Below are 27,372 nucleotides of genomic sequence, written 5' to 3'. Positions count from 1 at the left end.
GACCACTGTACAGATATACATACCATATTGGTCAAGGCCTGGGTTAACAATGACCGCCGCCAGTACTGTTAGCCAACAGGATGCTGGTGGAAATTGGGCTACTGTTGGCCAAAGGAGGAGAAGAGAGGGAAGGCATGCCCGAAGGCAGATAAAGGCTAGGACTGTGGTAGTGAGGGTCAGAACTCTGAATGCTGGCAATATGACTGGTATAGGGAGACAGCTAGCTGATATGATGGAGAGAAGGAAGGTTGGTATATTGTGTGTGCAAGAGATCAGATGGAAGGGGAGCAAGGCTAGGTGTATTGGAGGTGGGTTCAAATTGTATTATCATGGTGTGGATGGGAGGAGAAATGGTGTAGGGGTTATCCTAAAGGAACTGTATGCTAAGAGTGTTTTGGTGGTGAAAAGAGTGTCAGATAGAGTGATATTTATGAAGCTGGAAATTGATAGTATAATGATGAATGTTGTTAGTGCATATGCTCCACAAGTTGGGTGTGCGATGGATGAGAAAGAAAAAATTTGGAGTGAGTTGGATGAGGTGGTGATGACTGTACCCAAGAATGAGAGAGTGGTGATTGGAGCAGATTTCAATGGGCATGTTGGTGAAGCGAACAGAGGGGATGAGGAAGCGATGGGTAGGTATGATGTTAAGCAAAGGAATGCAGAAGGTTAGATGGTAGTGGATTTTGTGAAAAGGATGGACATGGCTGTGGTAAATACGTATTTTAAAATGAGGGAGAAGCATAGGGTGATATACAAGAGTGAAGGAAGATGCACACAGATGGATTACATATTAAGTAGGAGGGCCAGTCTGAAGGAGATTGGAGACTGTAAAGTGGTGGCAGGGGAAAGTGTAGTTAGGCAGCATAGGATGGTGGTTTGTAGGATGACATTGGTGATCAAGAAGAGGAGGAGGAGTGTAAGGGCAGCACCAAGGATCAAATGGTGGAAATTGAAAAAGGGTAATTGTGAGGTGGAGTTCAGGGAAGAGCTAAGGCAGGCACTGGGTGGCAGTGAAGAGTTACCAAATAGCTGGGTAATTACAGCAGAGCTAGTAAGGGAGATGGCTAGAAAGGTGCTTGGTGTGACATCTAGAAAGAGGACAGAGGACAAGGAGACCTTGTGGGGGAATGAGGAGGTACAGGGGAGTATACAGAGAAAAAGGTTGGTGAAGAAGAAGTGGGATTGTCAGAGAGATGAAAAAAGTAGACAGGAGTATAAGGAGCTGAGGTTCATGGCAAAGAGAGAGGTGTCGAAGGCTAAGGATAAGGCATATGAAGAGTTTTATGAAAGGTTGGCTACTAAGGAGGGAGAAAAGGACCTGTACCAATTATCTAGACAAAGGGACCAAGCTAGGAAAGATGTGCAGCAGGTAAGGGTGATAAAAGATAATGAGGGAAACGTACTCACAAGCGAGGAGAGTGTGTTGAGCAGATGGAAAGAATACTTTGAGGGGCTGATGAATAAAGAGAATGAGAGGGAGAGAAGGCTGGATAATGTGAGGATAGTGAATCATGATGTGCAATGGGTTAGCAAGGAGGAAGTAAGGATAGCTATGAAGAGGATGAAGAATGGAAAGGCTGTTGGTCTAGATGACATACCTGTGGAAGTATGGAGGTGTTTAGGTGAAATGGCAGTGGAGTTTTTAACTAGATTGTTTAATGAAATCTTAGAAAGTGAGATGATGCATGAGGAATGGAGAAAAAGTGTTTTGGTACCAATTTTTAAGAATAAGGGTGATTTGCAAAGCTGTAGTAACTACAGAGGGATTAAATTGATCAGTCACAGCATGAAGTTATGGGAAAGAGTAGTGGAAGCTAGGTTAAGAAGGCAGGTGATGATTACTGATTGGCAGTATGGTTTCATGCCAGGAAAGAGCAGTACAGATACAATGTTTGCTCTGAGAGTGTTGATGGAGAAGTACAGAGAAGGTCAGAAGGAGTTGCATTGTGTCTTTGTGGACTTAGAGAAAGTATATGACAGGGTGCCTAGGGAGGAGTTGTGGTATTGTGTGAGGAAGTCAGGAGTGTCACAGAAGTATGTAAGAGTGGTACAGGAGATGTACAAGGATAGTGTATCAGTGGTGAGGTCTGCAGTGGGAGAGATGGATGTGTTTAAAGTGGAGGTGGGATTACATCAAGGATCAGCTCTAAGCCCTTTCTGATTTGCAATGGTGATGGACAGGTTGACAGATGAGATCAGACAGGAGTCCTCGTGGACTATGATGTTTGCAGATGATATTGTGATCTGTAGTGAGAGCAGAGAACAGGTGGAAGAGACCCTGGAGAGGTGGAGATATGCTCTACACAGGAGAGGAATGAAGGTCAGCAGGACTAAGACAGAATATATGTGTGTGAATGAGAGGGAGGATAAAGGAATGGTGAGGATGCAGGGAGTAGAGTTGGCAAAGGTGGATGAATTTAAATACTTGGGATCAACAGTTCAGAGTAATGGTGAGTGTGGAAGAGAGGTGAAGAAGAGAGTACAGGCAGGATAGAGTAGGTGGAGAAGAGTGTCAGGAGTGATTTGTGACAGACAAGTACCATTAAGAGTGAAAGGGAAGGTCTACAAGAGGGTAGTGAGACCAGCTATGTTATAAGGGTTGGAGACAGTGGCACTGACAAAAAGGCACGAGTCAGAGCTGGAAGTGGCAGAGTTAAAGATGTTAAGATTTGCACTGGGTGTGATGAGGGTGGACAGGATTAGGAATAAGTATATTAGAGGGTCAGCTCAGGTCGGAAGGTTTGGAGGCAAAGCCAGAGAGGCAAGGTTACGTTGGTTTAGACATGTGCTGAGGAGGGATGCTGAGTATATTGGGAAAAAGATGCTAAGGATGAGGCTGCCAAGTAACAGGAAAAGAGAAAGGCCTAAGATAGGTTTATTAATGTGGTGAGAGAGGACATATAGGTGGTTGGTGTGACAGAGCAAGATGCAGAGGACAGGAAGAAATGGAAAAGATGATCCGCTGTGGCGACCCCTAATGGGAGCAGCCGAAAGAAGAAGAAGATTCTCATTAAAAATTGCAGTTTCAGTATACCTATAATGTAGATCACCAGTGCTTATCATAATGTCTTTAAATGTTTGATTTAGAGAGTTTGCAGCCATTTTATGGTACCAGTAATAATAGAAGTCCAAGTAGGTTTATATATGGAGTCCAATCCATTGCTCACATAACATACTGCATTGTGTGATGACTATTTAATTTAAAGCAATGATAATACATTTTATAGTGAATCGAATGCCACAGCAAGATGCTTAACTTTGGGAAAATTATAGCTTCAAGTGAAATAATTTTAGTGGTTTACTACAGTAATGTCCACAATCAAGGCTAAGGGAAGGGTAAAGACATTCCTTGAAGGTATCACTGAAGGTGTGAATGTGAGTCATGTTGTCAGCATTGTAAAACGATATCTGGCCTCCTTCATAATCGAGGTACACCCCAATCTTGTGTGGGTTTATGTTGAGACTAAGCAATTCTGGTACCTGTCCACATGTGCAGTATTTACTCCCTGCTGTCAAACAAATGGCCCAGTGACCAAAAGTGATAGACCGGGGGATTCTGCCCTCCTTGATAACAGACTTTGCTGCTACTCCAAGAACCCACCCTGTCTTGTCGCCCACCTCTACCTCCCAATAGTGTCTTCCTGATGAGAACCCCTGACATGCTAGAACAACACTATAATATTCTTTCATCTCAAACATCTCAAACATCTGAGCCTTCCAAAACATATTCTTATCAGTTTTCATCACGCTGGTTAGGTCCTGGGATACAACAAGACTTCTGTGTGGCATGTTGTACTTGAGGAACAGTGAGGATGGAACTTAAAACACAAACAAACAAGGAGACAAAAAAATATCAGTTTGACTGTTAATTATAATTATTAGTAATAAGACATGAAGACAAAATATAGATTAAAACTATTTTACAAAATAAAGTTCAAATAAGTCAACTGCAATTGGAAGGCTCTTAAATGTTATTACTTTATGAGGTTTCAAGCTAAGCTTCACACATCAAAGATAAAAGTTTATGATGTGATGTGTTGCTGTGGAACTTTTTTTATTTGGAATGGATTAAATATGCAACATAATTTTTAACAAATTAGAAAAATCATCAAGCACTATTTATGTCTTTGTAGTACTTCTCCTTCTAGGCTAAGTTGGGAGCCCTTAAAAGTTTTGCTCTTGATAAATGCAGACCCACTGAATGAGGAGCACAGTGTTACATATAACAGAAGCATATTCAGCATTCTTAAACGGATAGTCAGTATTCACAATAAGTGCATGTTGCCCTCAAATGTAAATAATCATATACACATTAAAAATTCCAGTAACATTTGTAAAAAGTCCATAAATATAAAATAAAGAATGGAGCAAACTATTTTCTTGTTTCATCAATACCAATTCTGTTGTGCAGATCACCCACTGTGCATTGAGAAGGAGGGAATGTATGCCTCATTCTGCTGATGCTGAAGAACATTAATGCTTGCATCAAGACAAGACAGCGGAAAGCAACTTAGTGTTGAATGCAAGTGAAACAATGTTGAAAATTCAAACATTCTTGACAATTAACGAGACCTTTGTAACTTTTCTTACAGGTTAATCAGGGATGCTTTACTGGCAGTTGTTTATAGGATGAGCGCTACAGGATTAAATTATACAACAGTTATATTAAATGTGGTGGTTGAGCTGTTGACACACCTACATTTGATGACAGTGTTCAGCCCAACATCTGATGTTATATCAGATATAAATAAACATTTATGTTCATTCATCGTTTTCATACACAGAAGTAGTACCCATTAAGAATCTAAATGTTAACTGGTCCTGTATGTTGCTGTTGTATCTTTTGACTTTTCCCAGTTAGGGGTCGCCACAGCGGAACTCTGGTCCACTAATGATTGGCAGTAGATTTTTACGTGCCGAGTTGCTGGCCCTGATGCACAACCTTCAACGAAGGTATGCCCATTCACACGTCTCCACACAGAAGACGCGCTAGCTGAGAATCAAACAAGATAACGTCTTACTGTGAGGGGACAACGCTACCGCAGCACCACCACCACCTGTCTGCATAGGTACAAATCATTCCTACATAATGAATGCATCAGAATATGCAGTTCTGTATCTCCATTCTATCCACGAGAGCACAATACCTATTATATTATATTTTATCATACATGTTTCTTTATAAGGTGCACTGACAGCTGTAACTATTACAAATAACTCAGGTGTCATTCCCTTACAGTTCATCCATGTTCTTACCCACACTTCCTGCCCCAATGCTCCTCTTCATTAAGAAAGCAAACAGAAGGGCATTTCATTTGGCCTCTGTGAAATGTAATCCTATGGTGGAGGGATATTGCTGTCTTTGAGATGTTTACATATATGTTTTCTAGAACGTTATGTTACTGATAGGGTTATCCTTGCCAAACCTCTCCAACAGTAGCAGTGAGGAAACCAGAGTTCCAAAAATATCCCCATGCAAGTACATTTAATAATTTTGAAAACCTTACCAAAACAGGGATGTATTTATTTTATTTTTATTTACATTTTCATAACCGGAGTAGAGCACTGATCACAAAATGACCAGTTGCAAGCTCATCCTGGGTTACAATCTTATTTATAACAATGAAAAGCAAGAAATAATAAATATTAATTGAAACATAACAGAACAGAAAGTTACAAAAAAACAACAAACAAATATCAAAAGAAGCATGACAGAATTGATATGCGACTAATAACACATAACTTAAAAGAATTGCTGAATCTCCCAAACAAGGCAGTGGGGACTTCCTCGGGCTCTTGTGGTACTTTCCCTCGTGGACACTGCAAAGTATGTGGTAGAGTTAGGAATTTCTCTTATACCAAGATAAATGGTAGGACATTCATCTCTAGAGATAGGTTTTGTTGTGATTCTTGTGGGGTGTTTTACATTATAGGTTGTGGTTGTAGGACAGTTAAATGGTACATGGGGCAAACCAAAAGAAGGTGAAAGTATGCATCATGGAGCATTTGGATGACATTAGGAATAATAATTTTAAAAGCCCAGTGGCTGAACATTTTCACACTGTTCACTCAGGTTCAGATGCTAGTTTCTTTTTTTTTCTGTGCTAGCCTAGCCATCAGCATTCAGAGGGGTGATTTTGTGGGAAAGTTGTATGTGCTTGAAAGCAAGATGATATTTAACTACAAAATGCTTCATTCAAGGGGGCTTAATTTGGAAGATTATCTTAACTTTTAACTTGTAGGAATAAATGTTCTCTGTATTTTTTCTGAGATAGTTATTTATTTATTTATATTTAAATTATGATTGTATGAATCATTATATTATATATTAAAACTTTTCTAATATGTATGTTTGCATTTGCACATGTAGTTGTTGCGATGATTCTGTAATTACTGGATTATTTAATTATGAAGGGGTCCACCTGTATTCATATGGTGAGGGTTGCATTGTTTTATTATCCTTTTTAAGGCAAAAGGCTGAGGTACCAGATCAGATGTTTATTGTTGCATGTCGTTAAACAGCTTTATTCCGCTCAGTTTTATTTTGGTGTTTTTCGGTATTATTTAGTTTTGTTAGTATTGTTTTGATATGTCTTTGGGCTGAGCGGATGCTGTTCCAGGGGTATTTCGGACCCCTGAGGAGTCAGAGAAATTTTTGTTCTGTGATCTGCTAAAAGAGCATGAGGCTAAGATGGCCAGTAATGATCCCTGATTTGGGCCTGTATAAATGGCCAAAGGGTTATGTTTGAACAGCTTTAACAGCTCATGGTAAAGGATGTGACTTTATTTTATGATACTAAGCTCCTTGAGAAATATTTAAGTCTTGGTGTCAACCCAAGGGGCCTTCGTGTTGATCAGTTACTGGCTTGGGATTTCGGGGATGATGAACTTGAACTTTTTGGAGGAATGGAAGCAGGTTTTTCTTGAGTGTAGCCTTGGTTAGATTCATATACTGATCAAGTGTAATTTAAGGTAACATGAAAGAATTTAATAGGAAATTGTAGCGTCACAGCAAAATTTGGTTGGTGAGGTGTCAGAAGCTGTGTATTGTGTTAAAATGAGGGAGATTAAGGTCAAGATTGAAAAAGTGGAGTCGGAAAACCTCATTAGAAAAAAGAAAAAACTTACTAGAGATATGGGTGATTTCCGCTGTGGCCTTATTTGTTCCTGGCAACATAAACCACGCCATGGGAGGTAGAAGTTCAGACAGTCTGCAGGTTGCCCTTCAGTTATACATGATTTGTCAGTGTCTTCATTTGAAATTGCTTCCCAAAAGAATGGGTCATTTGACAATTTGTCTAGGGGGAGATTTCTTGGATCTTTCTGACCATGTGGAACATAATAGTGGAGGAGTAGATAATTTTTCACATAATGGTCATGGAAGGGGGTGAAAGAATCAAGGAAGAGGTCAGAAGAACTGACATCCCAATGATTTTCTTGTAATTTGGACTTATTGGACTCTTGGGACTTTAGCTTTCACAAGTGCTATTATTTTGAATTTGTTAAATTTTGTGAATTTGTTGGGTTTAAGCATTTCTTCTAATGTTGAACGGCTTTTACTTAAAGGGCTTAAGTTTGTCCTCATTACATATCCAACTTTGGCAGACATACTTACTGAAGTCAAAAAGTTTTGTAAAAAGCTGCATTTAATTGCATATTTTGGTAGCAAAGATGAATGTGTTTCATCTATGTTTAGAGTCATCATTTGAGGATGACTCTATTGAATTTGTCAGTTTATGATTTTGAAATTTTGGAAATGTTTAATAATGATATCTTTAATGAATTTGGTGGAGATGATAATGACTGTTTTGTCACTGGTTATGGGAAGTTGGTGGTTCTGGTTTTGCCCCATGATAGCACTTTTGTCTGTGTCATCCACTTTATGTATGTTTGAAAATTTGGTTTGTAAAAAGGTGAAATATGAATATGAGACATTTTCACATAATGAAAAAATCTTTCAACGTATCCAAGAATAAATAGCTAGCTATAAAAAATTACAAATACGAGTGGGAGAATATGTGTTTAGGCAGGCTGACAAGGTAGGTAATTGGGGTATTTTATCCAAGGATAAATACGTTAATATGATGAAAGGTTTGTTATTGAATGAGAAGGATTATGTTAAATTGGAGTCTAATCCCATTGTTGTATTTAATGCTCAGTTATTGGTAATTTTAGAAAAGGAATAGAAAAGTACAGTTTTGTACCTACCATAAATGTAGATGTCTGATAGGTATGCAACTGCAGTCCTAACATATGGGTTGTCCTGCCTCAGGCAGCCCTTCGGTCGGCCAGATTCCAAAGTCTGGGTCTGGCGTCGGCTGATGTCGCCCTTTCCCCGATGTCAGAGCGCCTGGGGTATAAAAGCGTCAGCCGACGCCATCTTCTTCAGTGTTTTTTGCCCCAGATGCCAGGTGCCCTCTAAGGAAGGCTAAATTTTGAAAATAGAGAAAAATTCCAGACAAATACAACAACATAAAAACAAATACACCATAAAAGATTACCCCAGGTAGCTAAAATGAGGGGTAGAACCCAAAAGGAGACCACAGAGGGGTAGGTGGGAGGGAAAACCTGACTGCAGTTGCATACCTATCGGACATCTACATTTATGGTAGGTACAAAACTGTACTATGTCCTTCAAGGATGCAACTGCTGTCCTAACATATGGGTTGAATACCATAGCCAACCTGGGGTGGTAGGCACTAAGACAAAGATGGTGTAGCTAAAATGCCTTGCAGGACTGCAGAAGCAAAGCCTGCTCTGGATCTGGAATATAAAGGCAGGTTGTAATGTTTGGAAAATGTATGCATGGAGCTCCATGTAGCAGCTTCTAAAATGTCCTTTGTTGCCACTCGTCTTAAAAAGGCTGTGGAGGTGGCTGTAGCTCTGGTGGAATGTGGCCTGATGTCAGCTGGCACAGTTTTTCCATGAAAAGAGTAGCAGAATCGAATGCAATTTCCAATCCATTTAGAAATTGTCTGTTTGGAAATTGCTTTTCCCTGCAATTCAGCAGCGCAAGCTACAAAAAGCTGGTCAGATTTTCTGAAAGACTTTGTTCTGTCCAAGTAATAGCGCAACTGTCTGTGTATGTCCAAGGTGTGCAGAAGTCTCTCTCCTTTATTTTGAGGGTTGGTAAAAAAGGTAGGCAGGTGAATAGCTTGATTCAGGGACACCCTGGATACCACCTTTGGCATGAATGATGGATTGGTTCTCAAAGAAACTCTGTCCTGATGAAAAATGAGAAATGGTTGTATTGCCATAAGGGCCTGTAGCTCAGAGACTCTTCTTGCTGAGGTTACTGCCAGCAGGAAATCTGTCTTCCAAGACAGAAATTTCAACTCTGAAGATGCTGCTGGTTCAAAGGGAGGAAGAGTTAATTTTTCCAGCATGAAGTTGAGGTCCCATGCAGGCACTGGTGGTTTCCTTGGAGGGTTGATGTTCTTTATACCTCTTAGAAACTGTCTTAGCAATGGGTGAGAAAAAACAGGTGGATCAGTGTTATATTTGGCAGATATTGCTGAAGCATGTATTTTTATGGAAGAATATGAAAGGCCATTGTGGAGCATTTCAGCCACATATTCTAGGATCTGTGGAATGCTCATCACTGATGGGTCTTGACCCTTTTTGCTGTTCCAGATAAGAAATCTCTTCCATTTTGCTGAGTATGTTTTTCTAGTGGAAGGTCTGCGCGCCTCCAGGATGATATCTTTTACCCTTTGGGAAAGTGTATCCTGAGGAATAGTCATGGAATCTTCCAAGCTGTCAGCTTCAATGTTTTCAAGCTGGGGTGTAGTGTCCTGCAATTGTGCTGTGTCAGAAGAAGTGGCCATTGAGGAAGGAGCCACGGATTGGTGTGTGTCAAGCTCCGTAGCAGTGGGTACCAGTGTTGTCTTGGCCAGTCTGGAGCTATCAGTATGACTTTCGGCTGCTCTGTCTTGATCTTTAGTAACACCTTGGTCATCAAAGGAAGAGGTGGGAAGGCAAATAGTGTTAGAGAGTTCCAGCTGAAGGAGAGAGCGTCCACCTTCCATGCTTGAGGATGGTATGTCCTTGTGCAAAACTTTTGCAGATGGTGGTTGAGGGGGGAGGCAAAAAGATCTATTTCCGGTCTTCCCCATGCTTGAGGTATTTGTAAGATAATGTCTGGATGCAACATCCATTCGTGTGGATCCATGATGTTTCTGCTTAGGCTGTCCGCCAGAGCATTGTCCTTCCCTGGTACAAACTGGGATTGTAGCTCTATTTTCAATTGAAGGGAAATATCCCAGAGATTCATTGCCAGTCTGCAAAGAGGGTAGGAATGGGTACCTCCTTGCTTGTTTATGTACCACATAACTGTGGTATTGTCTGTCTTTATTAGTAGATGGCCCTGATGCATGAACTTTTCGAAGGCCTTGATTGCATGTATCACTGCCAGCATTTCTTTTTGGTTGATGTGCAGGTGCTTTTCTTGTTGTGTCCATTGTCCTTGAATGCATCTGCCCTCCATGTGTGCCCCCCATCCATGGTCTGAGGCGTATGTTGTTATGGTTTGACTTGTACGAGGCTTGCTGAAAGGCAGACCTTTGTTTATCTGGCTTGCTTGGGCCCACCACAGAAATTCCATTTGAAGGCATGGAATGAGTGGGATCAAAGCTTCCAGGCTGTGGCTGTGTTGAGACCATAGACTTTTTAGATACCATTGTAGTTTCCTCATATGCAGCCTTGCGTGTGGAATCATAAGAATGCAAGATGCCATGAAACCCAGGGCCTGCAGGATTTTCCTTGCAGTCATCTGGGTATATGTTGCTAATTTTCTGAAGTATTCTGGCAATTGTTTTTGTTTTTCTTTTGTCATAAACGCCATCTGGGTGTTTGTGTCCAGTGTGGCACCCAGGAAAGGGATTTGTTGGGATGGTACGAGACTTGATTTCTGAATATTGACCGTGTATCCCAAGGCCTGCAGTAGGTAAATGACATAGTCCAAGTTTTTTAACAAGGCTTGTTGGCTGTCCGCTTGTATAAGGCAGTCGTCCAGGTAAGGGTATATTTGTATCCCCTGAAGTCTGCAATGTGCAATTACTGATGCCAGGCATTTCATGAACACTCTGGGCGCAGTAGATAAGCCAAAGGGCAATGCTGAGAATTGATAATGCTCTGAGCCTGCAAGAAATCCGAGGTATCTTCTGCAACTTTGTCTGATTGGGACATGCAGGTATGCCTCCTTGAGGTCCAGAGTTACCAGCCAAGACCCCTTGCCCAGCATGGGAAGGAGTTGCTGTAAAGTCAGCATTTTGAATTTTGGCACAATAAGGTAAGTATTCAGTGCGGACAAGTCCAGAATGGGTCTCCATTGGTTTTCTTTTCTTGGAACAAGGAACAGTCATGAATAAAATCCTTGGCCTTGTTCTGCAGAAGGAACCTTTTCTATTGCTCTTATTTGAAGTAGGTTGGTTACTTGTTTGAGTGCCTCTGCCCTTTGATTTGGTGGCAGGTTTGGCCTGCCATGTCTTGTTGGTAGTGTATGAAAATGGAATCTGTATCCTTTGTCTATTATGTCCAGTATCCATTTGTCCTTTGTAATATTGTGCCAATTTTGTGAGAATAAAGATAAATTTCCGCCCAAAGGTGCTTCTAATTGAACCCTGGATGGCGGAGTCAAAGTCAAGTCATTGAGATTGTCCCTGTGGAGCAGTGGAAGGTCCTGCTCCACCTCTCTGGTTCGGAGGCTGCCATTGATGTCCCCTGTAGGAGCCTCAAGTTTGCCCTCTACCTCTGCCACGTCTGTTTTTGCCTCTTTGAAATTTGTCTGTGTCTGGAAAGGACCAATGCTTGGAAGGCCAATTCCTGCTGACTCTTGGAGGCTGTACCTGGAGGAAATCTTTGACTGTTTGCACTGATTTTGCCTTTTCCTCTATTTTCTTTAAAACCTCTTGTGCAGTAGCACCAAATAGCTTATGTTTCTCTAGTGGTGCGTCCAAAAGCTTAATTTTCACATGGTCTGGCAATGTTTGTTCCTTTAACCAAGCATGTCTGCGTATGACCGCACCTGTCATTGCTGCTCTACATGAAGCTTCCAATGCATCATATCCACACTGAAGGAAATGGTTGCTAACTTGCTGAGTCTTATAAACCAATTCCTGTAACCCCTTTCTATCTAGTGGTTCAGGGGAAGCCAATTTCTTTTGCAAGTCATCCAACATGTATTCCTGATACTGAATCATATGAAATTGACAATTTAATGCTCACATAGAAAGGGTGGAAGATGTATATACTTTCTTGCCCCACCTTTCTAAAGCCCTAGAATCTCTTTCTGAAGGAAGTGGATTCTTAGCAGTAGTGGAGGAAACCCCTTTAGGCCCCTGAGAAATAGTTTCAGGGTCAGCAGTATGGCCCTTGTACAGAAATTGATGTGTGTCTGGGACCCTGTAGTACCTGTCTGGCTTGACAGGAGCAGGGGGGAGGGAGTCAGGTGAAACACTAGAATCTAAGTACACATCAACTAAAACATTTAAAACTGGAGGAATAGCTAAGGGTCTATGCTGAGGTAGCTTTAAAAATTCCCTTAACCTTTTCCTATAATCTGAGTATTCTTGGCCTTGCCATTTGAAGTGTTCCCTCATGGAATGAAGTGTTTCCCCAAAGGAAAACTCCTCAGGAGGAGAAGCAGAGGGAATGGATTCCTCCACATCAGAATCCTCGTAGGCCGGGAAGGCCTCCTCCTGGTAGTCTGAATGTGCAGAATCACCTGAGGCCTCATCAGAGGACTGGGGGTCTACCTGCTCAACCCTAGGCCTCTTGACAGAAGGCGGCTGAGAGCCTCTATCTGGATGTGGCTGAGAACCCCTAATTAAAGAAATAAGGTCCTCAGCTAAACTTAAAATTTGAGAACCAGAAGTGGATCCTAGAGAAACAGATCTTGGAGGGAGAGACTTAGCCTGTTTGGCAGCCTTAGCACGTGTGTAGGCCTTAATGGACATAGACACTTTTTTGAAGACTTCAGTAGCTGAAAACAGAGGAGCTGGTCGACCGGCACTTGCGAACTGCTTCTGCTTCGGGCGCTGCGTGACAAGAAAGACTGAAGAAGATGGCGTCGGCTGACGCTTTTATACCCCAGGCACTCTGACGTCGGGGAAAGGGCGACATCAGCCGACGCCGGACCCAGACTTTAGAATCCAGCCGACCGAAGGGCTACCTAAGGCAGAACAACCCATATGTTAGGACTGCAGTTGCATCCTTGAAGGACATCTTGCTTTTTTGACTGTTTAAATGTTAAAAAAATATTTATTTCTAAACCTAGGAATCTCACATTTTATGCCATTCCAAAGAATCACAAAGACTTAAAATGTCCCCCTGGCAGGCCTATTATGTTGGGTGTGAATTCTTATTTACAGAATGTAGGAATTCTTTTGGATTTTCATTTAAATGACTTCCTGATTAAAGTCCTGGCTCATATTAATAATACTATACAACTTAAATGGAGTTTTGAGGCAGTGGTTAATGTTATGGGGGAGGGACCCTGTACTTCTTTTCTTGTCAAGTTATTGGAATTCTGTCTAACACACAATTATTTCTGTTTTGGTAAGGAGATTTTTCTTCAAAAGAGTGGTACAGCTATGAAACCCCTTTTGCTCCTTCATATGCTATCATATATATGGCAGCCTTTGAGAGAAAGTTTGTACATAATAGCAATTTTTTTCTCTGAACAGATGATAACATATAAAAGATATATTGATTTGTTTTTGATTTGCAAAGGGCAGCCCAATCAGCTAGTTGAGATCATGGATGAGTTGAATTGTAATGGTCATGGATTTACATTTAGATTTGAATATAGTCACACATTCATACAATTTTTGGATATGGAGTTTTATTTTGAGTCTCAGAAGAGGAGTCAATGTACACCTTTTAGAAAACAAAAAGGTGAATTTTCTTTTACATGCTTTGAGCAAGCATTCCCCCACACTGTATACATTCCTTATACATTCCTTACCATATGGTGAGTTCAAGAGGATTTCTTCCAGTCTGTCAGAGGAAATGTTTAAGGAAAATATTTGGAAGATGTTCATGGTAGGTTACTTGACTGTGATTATTCTGCACAGGTATTACTTCAAGATAAAAACAAGCTGGAGGGTACATCTATGTCTGAAAGGGTTTCCCATGGATATGAGTATACACATATATCTGGAAAAGGGAATTGGATAGGATGAATAATGGCAAGAAAATATTTTTGTCACTAAATTTACTCCTTTTTCAAAGATTTATTGAGGTATAATCTCTGATTTGTGGTATCAGCTGCATTTGGATGAGGAAGTGGGTCATTTGTTTCATAACCATGTTACCTTTTCTTTTGGGAGACATTTTAACTTAAAAGAATTGTTGAATTTCCCAAACAAGGCAGTGGGGAATCCCTTGGGATCTTGTGGTACTTTCCTTTGTTGACACTGCAATGTATGTGGTAGAGTTAGGAATATGTCTTATACTATGATAAATAGTAGGGAATTCATCTCTAGGGGTAGGTTTTATTGTGATTCTTGTGGGGTGGTTTACATTATAGGTTGTGATTGTAGGAGGGTTAAATTGTATGTGGGGCAAACTAAAAGGAAGGTGATGGTACGTTTCATAGAGCATTTGGGTGACATTAGGAACAATAATTTTACAAGTCCAGTGGCTGAATATTTTCACACAGTTCACTCAGGTTTGGATGCAAGTTTCTTATTTTCTGTGCTAGCCCAGCATTTAGAGGGGGTGCTTTTTTGGGAAAGTTGAAGTGCTTGAAAGCAAGATGATATTTAATTACAATGCAGTTCATCCAAGTAGACTTAATTTGGAAGTTAATCTTAACTTTTATCTTGTAGGAAAAAAAAACTTTCTCTGTAGTTTTTCTGACATAATTATTTATTTATATTTAAATTATGATTGTATGAATAATTATATTGTATATAAAACATTTTCTAATATGTATGTTTGCATTTGCACATGTAGTTGTTGTGATAATTGTGTAATTACTTGATTATTTAATTAGGAAGGAGTCCACCTGTATTTAAATGGTGAGTGCTGCATTGTTTCTTTATGCTATGAAGGCGAAAGGCCGAGGTACCAGATCAGGTGTTTATTGCTGCACGTCATTAAACAGCTTTATTCCACTCAGTTTCATTTTTGTGTTTTTTCGTTTTATTTTGTTTTGTTAAGTGTTTTTTAGACCTGGATGGCATACCCTTCCTTATGAGTTGGGCAACATACAATGATTTTCTTATTATCTTGGCTATGTGTTGGTTGAACACCAGATTACTGTCTATGCATGTTCCCAGATCCCTATTGGGTCAGCTCTTAGGGAGTGTTTTATTGATGTAGTAATTAGTTTGGGTGGATGATTTTCCAAAGGACACTATAATGTAATTCTTTGCACTAAGTTTTAATCTGTGGATTTCACACCAGTTATTTATTTGCGTAAGACCATCTTGTAGGATATTGGTGTTGTGGGGGGAATCTATGATAGCTCTCAATATACAGTCATCTGCGAATGTGGTAAGCCAGAGGCCTTTGACATTAATTTTGACTTCTGAGAAGTAAATGACAAACAGGAGTGGTCCCAACACAGGATCCAGCAATACTCCACTGGTCACTGGCCTCCTGGTGGAGAGCGTCTTACTAATCCTGACTTCTTTTGTCCATTCTTTGACCCAGCTGGCAATCCAGTGAATTATGTAGGGATGTATGCCCAGTTCGGAGAGTTTGCTAATGATACCTGAGTGGGGTACTGTATTGAGTGCCTTGGCCTGGTCACGGTAGGCAGTATGCACCATTTTCCTGTCATCCATAGCCATGATGACTCACTTGAAGAAGTCTACCAAGTTGTGTAGGCAAGATCTTCCCTTTATAAAGCCAAACTGAGATGAGTCTAGTGTCTGTAGGTTGCCAATATCCTTGTTGATTATTTCCATGATAATTAGTTCCATGGCTTTCCATATTAAACTTGTCAGACTGATGGTTCTGTAGTTCACTGGGGTTGGTTGATGGTCCACCTTTATGAAGAGGGATAACCATTGTGGCCCTCCATTCACCTGGCAAGTAACCTGTACTGAGGCTCTAATTGAATACTGCCTCAAGTGGTCCTTCTAGGACATATTTTAGGCTATTTAGGAGGCAACTGGAGATATTGTAGGGGCCCATTGAAGCAGTGTTTTAGGCCTTAGTGAGTACTAGCAGGACCTGCTCCCAGTTGGTAGTTGGGGGGGGGGGTTACGCTAGAGGAGATTTAATAGGATCATAGGAGGTTGCTAGGGTAATGGCCCTGGGGTCCTTATAAGCCTAGCCATGATATACCCTTGTTTCCTTATACACCAGGAGATGTAGTTAATATTTGCACACAAATCTGTGATCAGCACCTCCTGCCCCTAAAAAGGAGGGACATAGGTGCAACCCCTGGAGTAAATTTGCAGTTTCCCATCCAGTTGTCCAAGTTATGTTTAAATAGGATCATAGAGGAGCTCTGTTTAACATGAATTGGAAGTTTATTCCTAAGGAGTGGCAACCTCTGAGAGACATATCTGTCTCTCCAGCATGTTCTGTTTATGTCACAAGCTAGTTTAGGGTCCTTTGATTGAGTGAGTCTTGTCCTATTAGACTTGTGGATACATAACAATTCCATTATGGTAGGGTCTGAGACTGTTCTGTAGGCCAGGCACAGGTCGCCTCTAGGCAGTCTATATGACACAGAGTACAGTGACTGTGATTTCAGTCTGTCCACATAGGACATGTGCTGAAGACCCTGAATTTTCTTGGTGAGAAACCTCTGAGGTCTCTCCAGTTGCTGCAGGCGTCTACTGAGGTACATACAAAAGGGGGCATTGTACTTTATTATTTGTCTGATGAGATACAAGTACAGGGGTGTTACAACCTCCTGCTCTCTGGATGCTATGTCTTTACTTATGAGATGAGTAACATAGAAGGCCTTCCTCACCACTGTGGACCCATGCTGATCAAAGATGAGGCAACTATCAACCTGTTTTTTGAAATCTTTCACCACTGCATTTGTAGTTAAGGTTTTATTGTTGATATCATAATTTGCAGGAACATCCCCCTTGCTGAATGGGATAATAATGCATTTTTTTCTGTTGAGTTTAAGGCCATGACTTTCACACTAATCATTTGTCTGCATGAACCATTTTTGTAGTATATAGACATCATTTGGGGATTCAATAACTGCCCCCAGTTTGCAGTCATCAGCAAACTCTGTCAACCACAGACCATCAACTTTTGCCTGAAAGTCTGATAAATAGATCTTAAACAGTAGAGGAACCAGCACTGATCCCTGTGGAACACCACTGGTAACAGGTGTGCTGTAGAGATGGAATCCCCAACTTTGATTGAGTGTGTTCAATCAGTTAGCCAGTTGGCTACCCACCTAACGACATATGGGTTGCTCTCCAGATAGGTGAGTTTGCCTATGATAAGTGAGGGATTGTGTAAAAGGCTTTGGCTTAGTCTAGATAGGCAGTATGCACTTATTTGCCTTCATCCAGGGTTTGGTGACATTTTTGAAGAAGTCCACTAGATTTAACAGGCGTGATCTTCTCTTGACTAAACCAAACCGGGTCAGGTCCAGAGTTTGAAGGCATCCTATATCTTTATTAATAAGGTCCATGATGTTTCTCTCCATGGCATTGCAAATAAGGCTGGTTAGGCTTATGGGTCTATAATTCTTAGGGACTGTTGATCTGTTATGGCCCCCCTTTGTGTAAAGGGATAACAGTTGCTGTTTTATATTTGGTTGGGACAAAGCCAGTGCTTAGGCTGTGGTTGAAGAAAATACCCAATGGTTCCACCAGCTCATGTTTTAGGCCATTAAGGACACAGCCTGGGATGTTGTCAGGGCCCATAGAGGCTGTGTTCTTGGCCTTGGAGAGTGCAGTTATGACCTGCTCTTTGGAGATACTAGGCAGACCGCTGGTGATAGGTAAGCTATGGGATGTGATTGATGGGGAAAGGGGGTTAGAGCTAAATTTGTCAGCCAGTAGTTTTGCTTTATTAGACCTCTTAGTTTCTTACTTAGTTGAATCATAGAGCTCTTGTCTCTATGAGAGTTGATCGTTGTGATTTTGGACATGGCATTTTTCTTTTGTTATATAGCCTATTAAGGCAAGGATTCTACCAGTCTAGTTTGTTTTTGATGTTAGATCTAGGGTACCTTCTGGTAGCTATGGTAGGCTCAATGCAGCCATTTAAATTTGTACAGGGTTTCTGTAAATAATTCTGCATGGGTAGCTGTGTTCTCAGGGTTTGTGGGAGCAGTGAATTTTGACAAACTGTTGCTTAATAGGATGTAGTTCACTTTAAAATAGTAACTAACTGTTATGGACTTAGTTGGATTTTCTTAGTTGATTTTTATTTTGAGGGAACAAGCTTTGTGGTTTGACTGCACTAATGGGAACATGACATTAGTTTGGTGGTGTGCAATGCTCTCCCATGTTAGTGAGGTCCAATATGGTTGATCCTCTGGCTGGAGTTTGCACTATCTGGTCCAGGGTGCTTATGTTGATAAAGTCTAGGAAATGTTTTGCCTGTCAGCTAGTGACAGTGCACGTTTCCTAGTCTATAGAGGGGAAGTTAAATTCTCCCATGAATACAGCATTTGATTGAATGATGAGTGCCTCTAACAGCGCTAGGTGAGAGTTGTGGGCTTTGTAGGGTAAGAAAATGTGTCTATGGACATTTAGAAATGGATGGTCTCTAGGGCATCATCCTGTTTATCCAACCTAGAGCTGTATTTGTTGCTAATATAGATCAAGACACCTCCACATTTCGCCACTGTCTGTGCTACTGTTGTCTAAATGTGTGAATGGCACTGTAGCCTTCCACTGCTGGAATACTTTCTGTGGCTTTAAACCAAGTCTCGGTAACAAGACAGATGTCTAAATTTTCTAGAGTGAGGACAGCTTGGACGATGTGGAGTTTTTTTGCTATGCTGGTAGTTTTGTCATTTTGACACTCCCTAAAAAGTTCTAAAGGGATGAATAAAGTTTAGGCCAATATCTGAAAGTCTGTGGCAAAGCAAACTGGTCTGTTAAGCATGTCCTCCATGCTGACAGATATCAGATTCCCATACAGTGACACCAGAAACTAAGCCAATTATTAAAATCAATAATTTTCTGTTGATACTATGACATCAACCTTAGTGAAGGTAGAAGGCTGCTCATTGCAAGGCACGTACCTGTCTGAGACACATATTCTGAGAGAGATTTATAATGTCTGTTTTCATATAGTCCAGTGAGATACACCTCAGGTCATTTCACCCACATGGACTATGACATAATAATACTGATGCCTGCAGTGCAGTGAATTGAGTGCTTGCATGATATTGTGGATCCCAGCTACAGATGGACAACTAACCGTTATCTTCTCCTTGTCCATCCTGGTGTGAGGGGTCTCTGTGTGTCATACAACAGAATCCCATATGACAAGAGCACTAGGTAAAGTGTTTGTCTTATGGGCTTTGTTCTTAGGGTATCACTGGTTGTAGGCTTGTGTGTGGTGTTAGGTGCTTCTCTTAGTGTTGCTTTAGTGATTGCTGAGGGTAGGTATTGCTGTTGGACAACTTAGGAGCTCTTTGAGGTTTGGAAAGGTTTCTTTTAAGTGTCTCTGCTTAAGGTCTGTGTGTGGAGAGCAGTATGTGTGAAGGATGTATTGTGTGTGTTGTTGACAATCTTGTTTGTAAGCAAATTGTTTGCCTGCAAGTAAGTTATATATGTACATCTCTCGAACACTGTGTTAGTTTCTTTAAGGATTAAAAGGTTGTCTTGACTACATCTGACAAATGCTATATTTTCTCAGGATATCCATATCTACCAAGCTGACCACAGAGTCATTAGGAAATTGAAACCCCTTGTTGTCAGGACCAGTATTAGGGTTGGGCTATTATGGTTTAGGGTCTTTGTTTTCCTGGGGTCACTTGAGTGGTGTCTAGGGTGAAGGCTAGATGCTAATTAGTGCACTGTCCTGATATTAATTCTGTCTGATGCTCAAACTAGCTGCTTTAAGCTGAGCGCCACACAAAACCTTTCTGTGTTATGATTTAAAGTCACTGGTGTATACCTTATAGGTTTGCTACTATATAGCATATTGATATCTGCCACCGAACAATGAACAGCTCTGCTAAAACAGGCCTAATTTATAGCAGATAGAAAGAAGCTGAAAACTAACTCCCTTCTATCTGTCCAATAAACAACTACACTATGAATTCACTGGAGTGCCTCCCAACTCAGAGAGACCAGATAAACGCCTTCTGTAACAAGATGGATGATCTTGGAACTTCTTAATGTAAAAGTACAGTAAAAGTAGCTCTCAAGCACAGATTAATGCTAACAACTAAGTTCCTAAAAAGCCCTTTGGCTGATGAAACAATATCATTTTAAGCCTCTGTATGTTTTCCAACTCATACTGACCATACTACTTTACCACTACCATTAGAATAGCAGCCCCAGTGTTCTTAATGTAAAAAACACACTTTAGCTAGCAGGGGGTGGGTTTGGCATAATGGTTAAGGTTATAAGCACAAAGTACAGGATTTGATTCTGACCTCAGGTTATTAGCTAGGCTTAAAATGGCCCTTCAGGACAGTTAGCCTAGTATTCACCTATAAAACTAGAAGTGAAAAGCTACCAGGACCAAATCCAGCAACTAGCTAAAAGTAATTACAATGCAATTCAAAGGTAGTCAAGCCAGCAATGAGGACCACAAACACCTTAAGGCAATTTCAAAGTACACTAATAGTGCCTTCCTAGTTTCTTCTGTCATCAAACAGTAAGACGAGTAGAGAAGATAGGACTGGGTCCGTGAGGATCTTCTAGGGCCAGGTATACAGAAGATGAGACTGGGATGAACTTCCAACCCAGATCTATTCTAAACTGGTAGTAGTTTTATTAAGAGAGTTATTAATATTGAATATATTAAGAATGGAAGGGCAGCAGAAAGTCTTTTCTTATTACTAAGGGGCATACATTTGCTCTTCTTAGAGTTTTGAAGAAGATTTTTGTTGCCAGGTCACCTGTTTAGAGCCAGGAGATCATCTTAAAATTGAGTTGGAATGGCTTGATCAGAGGAATTGGCTCTATAAATGACCAAAGAAGCAGCGTGTATTCCATCCTGGAGATGGAACAGTAAAAAAGCTTTATGTCACTGCAGAGACAGTGTAGAGGTCATGGGAGTTTGTAAGTACTTTCTGTGTGCTTAGGGACTTGGAGGAAACACATGACTGGGTATCCAGGAATGTCTTGTGAGAACTGCTACAAAAGTATGGGGTCCCAGGGATACTCCTGCCTGCCATTCAGTCCCTTTACCTGAGGATAAAATGTGTCCAGTTTCTTGGCAATAAGTCAAGCACATTCAAGACAGACATAGGACTCTATAAAAGTTGTGTTTTCTGTTCCCTCTTGTTTGAAAATGTTCATAGACAGGATATGAGGGCGCAAGTACAGTCTGGACACTACCCAGTCTGGGGACATGGGGGTTGCACATTTATTGCATGCAAATGATGATGATATGTTCTCTCAACTTCAAGTGGCTGTAATTTCCATCTAGCACTAGAGTAACTGGCAGCTAAGTATGAAGTAGTCAGGATGAAAATTACTGGATCTCAGTCAGTAGTTACTGTTCTCTCCAAGAGCAACGAATGGGAGGAGAACAGTTAGTAGCTATGGAAGAATTTATGTGTCTTTATGTTGTGTTCTCTTGTGTGGGTAGAGGGGATCAGAAGCTTGACCAGAGGATGGCTGTAGTCGTGAAAGCGCTACAGATGTTGTTCCAAACTTTAATGATGAAGAAGGAAATGAAATGCAGGATAAAGTGATCAACTTACCAGTTAGCCTATATCTCCATCCTCACATTTGATCATGAGCTTTGGGTACTGACTGAAATAATGAGGTCATGGACAGACACCAGATTCAAGTTTCCTTTAAAGGGTAGCTGGACTTACTTCCTACAACATAGTGATAATATCAGCAGTCTGGGAGGATTTCAGAGTACAGTTACTGTTCCTCCATTTTAAAAGGAGTCAGTTAAGGTAAATTGTGCACCTTGTGAAGAAGCACTTGAGTACTTTCCACTGGCCATATACCCAGCAGTCCACTGGGAAAAGGTGCCAAGGTATACTGTGGACTTGCTGGAGGAATTACATCTCTTGGCTTCCTGGCAGATGCCTGTCTGATGGTCCTACAGAATAAACAGACTGCTGCTGGTGCTGGGAAGTGCTAAATGATGATGTTTCCTTTTACTTCAATTCTTTGTTTGTTTGTTTAAATACCTCTGCCCCAGTTAACATAAGCTTTCAATGACAGCCCACTGTCAAACTACACCTGTGTGGGAGGGAGCAGGTCACCTGACCATGGTTTTACGTTCAATTCACCGAACACCATACCTGTCAAGTACTGCCACTGATATCACATGTCACAGTCACTGAGCTGTACTGCTTCACCGTTTGTTTGGTGAGATGGAGATCATGGAAGCATGAAGAAGAGGAGACAAACTCCTACTGTGTATCATCAGCTACTTCCATGTCTGTGCGACATCAGAGACATTTCATATCAATAGCAAGGAATGTAGGGAAACATCCCCCACATGGGGTGGAGGAGGACTTGCCCCCTACAAAAATATATTTTTATTTGTGAAGTTTCAGGAGATGTGTACTTTCACAGTGTGCAGTAATTTCTGCAGATATGATCACCTGGGTTTGCATAGTGCATGATTTTTTCATAGATAAACTGTGATTTGTTGACTATCTATCCTATGATGACTTATCCTGTAACTGTGTGGGAACATTTCATATTATAGTACAGTGTACTAAACAGCTATACATGTAATGATGGGATGGATACAAGAAATACTTTCTGTTTGCCTCAGAAAATAAATCCAAAGTTTATATAACCCAAAGAAAACATTTTGGTCTCAAAATGTTAACATTATCTGCAATATCGATATGTTAAAAGATCTAATTAAGTTTATTCCACTGCAGTCTATAAATTCAGTATATAGTTTATATAATACTATCAAAATATACTGTACTTTTAATTTGCTTTTTATTTACATAAACAATACAATATATGAAGCATCTTACCAGGGCTAATAATAGGCTTCATTTCTTTCCAGACACTGTATTGTAATGGTCCTGTGAAATGCCAAAAGCTAAGTTTACCACAAATCAAATCAGGTTTGTATATGCTACCAGTTTGCTCCACACTGTTACACCTAGGAACACAAGTCATCAGGTTACTTTCTGATAAAATATTACCTCGAGAAATTCAAGCCATGTTTAGCAATAATGTAGCATTAAGTGTATACTTACAATTCTGATATATTACTCACTGCCTGTGTTAAACAGAAAAATAAAGCATTAGAATACAGGCAAGCACAAGGCATGTATACAGTACTCTTAAATGTTTTATTCCCACTGAAACAGCAAGGTCATGATGGATTATTTTAATTGTGTGTGGAGGGGAGCTTCTGTGGGTGTGCTTGAGTTTGTACATGTGTGCGTATGTGCTTGTGTGTTTGTAAGAGTATGTATACATGTGTGTCTGAGTGTCAATATGTCTGAATGTCTCCCTGTATTGCTGTAGATCTTTCTGGATGGCTGGTTGAGATGGCATATCCCTCATGAATGCTGACCTGAAATATCTTTCTACATTAGTATATTTTTTACATGTGACAATTTTTATTTCACTTTCTTAGCACATCTCTGGGCCCCCCTGAACTTTTCATATATTGTGACTTCCAAATTGTTCAGGATGAGACTCTTTGGGTACGTAGGTAGAGGACACAGTGACACGCTTAGCCTGTAAAAGAGCAAACAGTCACAGAAAACATCATAGGACAAGCAATACGGTAAATTATGCCATATTAAAATAGTTGCAAATAGAGCAAATTTTGAAAAATAGGCTGACATCCATTAGCAAGCTGCACCTCACTCTGTGGTTACACTTTTTAAGTTTTAATTAAGACTTCAGTTTAAGTTTGGTACTTCCTACATATGAAACATAACTCTTTTTCAAGTTATAACATCATCAATAGTATTAAGTGCAACGAATCTGGGTACTGCATAGCAGTACTCACAGCTACAAAGGTACATGCGTACAGTACACTGAAAGGACAGCACCACTGAAATGTTTCTGTAAACTGACAAATACATTAATGAAATCCTGTATACAACAAAATTATTTCAAAAGGATGAGAAGCATTTTTTTAGATAAGTCCTTTGTATAATATTAGCATTCATCATCTACCCATGAGTAGTTCAAGGTCTACCCAGTCTTAACACATGGAGTGGATATGACATAATGAGTAAGTTCTTCCCCTCATAAATACAACTTACAGGGTTCAATTCTGACTTTGGGGTTATACTGGCATTTTACTAGAGAATGGTTGGCATAATGGTTAATGTGTTTACATCACAAACAAAAAGCACAGGGTTTGATTCTCATCAAGGGGAAATTGCCTAGGCTTTAAATGGCCCACAGGGACAATTAGTCTAGTACTTACCTTTAGGGTTGGGGGTTGGTGTAATAGGTAATGCGTTTGCTTCCCAAACAAGAATTTGGCTCTCACTAAGAGAAGATGGCTAGGCTTAAAAAATCCCAGAAGGGCAGCTAGTCTAGTACTTACCTAAAAAAAGTAATATTTACATGTTTAGACTTTATACTTTTGCATAGATCCCTCCTCCTTCAGGTCAGTCAAACTATCCGTAGGTGCTTCGGCATTTATTTGTAGAATAATATGTCTTACTTTATCAACCTTGGGTGAAGGATTACCTAGGGGCTTTCACAGAAGGCAAACAACCCTGAAGATGGCAGTAACTGTAACATTGCTTAAGACTTCAGAAATTTCTATGCTGTTTCAAATTAAATAAAAACACTGAGTTCATGAAGATTCTTAGGGTTATACTTGTTAAATCACTTTTTGCAAATAAAATTAGCTTCGTTGATCTTTCAGTCACCAAATGCATTATCATTTGCAGCATCAAATATATATATACATAGAGAGAGAGAAAGAGAGAGATATGAATATATAGATAGATACAGTTTTATATATCTATATATATCAATATAGGTATATATATATATATATATATATATATATATATATATATATATATACACAAAGATTTCAATAGCAAATTCCCACCTTATCTCCACCCTACTTTATGCCTCTCCAGTATATACCAACCTAAGGCAATGTGATCTAAACAAGCTAGAGACCTGCTACAACAAAATCGCCAAATTCGCCACAGGGGCATCCTACCATAGTCACCACTGTCTCTCACTTGCTGAACTGGGCTGGCTTGAACTCCCTCACCTCCTTCAGTGGTATCAACTCTCACTCGCCCACAAACTAGTAAACCATCCACTAAATGTCCCATCCCTCCAGAATCTACTCCAACCCTATCGCACCACCAGACCACTAAAATCCAGCAACAAAAATCACTTGCAGATCACCAAAGCCAATAACTCTGCTGGTGAAGCAATATTCTCTTGCACTATAGCCAAATTATGGAACTCACTCCCACCCACAATTACCTCCGTACCATCATGCACCAACTTCAAAACTTTATTAAAAGGGCACCTAAAAACATGCTGTCTATGCCCTTGCAACTCCCACTCTAATATCACCCACCCCATCCAACTACTACCTTTCTTTCACCTCCACTAACTACCTTGATGATAGCAAGCTCAGATGCTCATAAGCCTAGTACTTATTATACAGCAGGAACTTCTCATTGTTACATTTGTTAATGCCTGTTATGTACTTCACAGATAAAGATTCTAGTTGTCTACTGATGTACTATGTTCTTCATCTGTAAATATGTTGTAAGTAATTTCTATGTTAAATTGTTAATCACTATGTAATCCAATGTAACTACTGTCTGTTTATTTTAATGTGGAGCTTTTCTCCTCGGGCCTCTGCTGAAAATGGACCCACGTCCAGAGAGAGAGAATATATATATATATATATATATATATATGTATATATATATATATATATATATATATATATATATATATATACATATATATATATATATATATATATATATATATATATATATATATATACACACACACACACACACACACACACACACACACACACACACACACACACACACGCACACACTAGGGGGACAGCATGGGGAACAGAAATATTACAACTGCTTAAGCCTGAGGGAAGGCTATTTGTTTTATGCAGTTTTTGAACTAGTCCATGACTGTTGTGTGTTGTTAGATACTGGCCAAATGTGTTGTATGTTGGGTTTAAAATGTTCATGAGTCAGAATATGATCATCACGGTGGACTGGTGAGGAGCCAGAAAATCTACAGCAAGTTAATGTTGTTGAAGTAACTAGCAGTTTAGATGTCATAAAAATTGAAATGATAAATCTGAATGACATGTTTGATGTTTATATGCCATGACAGTGAATGGTCATTCCTAATGAGGTGGTGTATTTACATGACCAGTTAGAAACAGTAGGACTTTCCAATATACTAATGTGTAAGTTTCAAGATAAAGCAGAAGACATGCAGAAACAATGGGAACAAATGGAGGACTTATTAACAATGATGAAAAAAAAGAATGTCCGTGGCCGCCACATGTGATAGAAGTGAAACTTCTGTAAGGAAGTGCGAAGGAAAGCCCATACATCTATCATGAGCAGCTAACCATTTCACAAAGTTTGATGCAACACGGAGTAAACATTAAGCAAGCAATAATGCCTGACAGTGTGTGTATATGTGTGTGTGTGTGTGGAAATGTGTAATTAATACTCGCACAGGCCTGTACACCCCTGAAAGGGCATTAATTACACATTAATACACACCTTGCAGGGCACTATTGCACTTAGACAATGGGCTGTCTGTAAAATTGTTGTGTTTTACTTACTTATTTATATTTTTATTACTATATTATTTTTTATATATTTTTTTTCCAAATAGAAATTTTATTATTTTGCATTATAAGCATGTCACAAACAAACAACTGCAGTTTAGAAATGAACAATAGTAAAGACTAGGACATAATAATACTGCTAACTATATATAGTATGTACAATAGTGCTGCTTAAGTAAATTACAACCTTTGAAGATAGTCTTGATGAAAAACATACATGAGAGAAGTTATGTACTGAAATCAAATAATATACATAATGTATTACCCTTCATTTTATATCTAAAGACCAGATAGAACAGGAAAATTGATACTGACCTTGAGTCACAAAAGAGCGAAATAAGAAAGAGAGTTAAAGAAGCATATAGAAGAAAAGTGTTTAGTACTAATGAGCCAACTAAGTCTATAAATATTTAGTTATCAGCCAAGTGCTCAAATAAGATATTCCAGAATTTCTGGAAATAGGTA

At 39.9% G+C, this 27,372-nt stretch overlaps 1 protein-coding gene across 1 annotated transcript in view; it reads right to left on the bottom strand.

The window, feature by feature from the left end:
- Nucleotides 1-2,897: 2,897 nt before the first annotated feature.
- LOC122814328 (zinc-binding protein A33-like) overlaps nt 2,898-27,372 on the bottom strand; it is a 95,337-nt gene continuing 70,862 nt past the window's right edge. The window contains exons 3-5 of the mRNA XM_044086915.1: nt 23,315-23,337; nt 23,087-23,217; nt 2,898-3,821 (exon numbers count right to left, since the gene is read on the bottom strand). Of these exons, the coding sequence (XP_043942850.1) occupies nt 3,271-3,821; nt 23,087-23,217; nt 23,315-23,337 (705 nt within the window). The 3' untranslated portion in view covers nt 2,898-3,270. The remainder of the gene's footprint in view (nt 3,822-23,086; nt 23,218-23,314; nt 23,338-27,372) is intronic.

This window comes from Protopterus annectens, chromosome 10.part0, assembly GCF_019279795.1.
Source record: "Protopterus annectens isolate FY-2018-M chromosome 10.part0, PAN1.0, whole genome shotgun sequence".
In the NCBI taxonomy this organism is placed as follows: Eukaryota; Metazoa; Chordata; order Ceratodontiformes; family Protopteridae; genus Protopterus; species Protopterus annectens.
The sequence above is the reverse complement of the archived record's forward strand: the minus strand, read 5'-3'. Positions and strand labels throughout refer to the sequence as shown.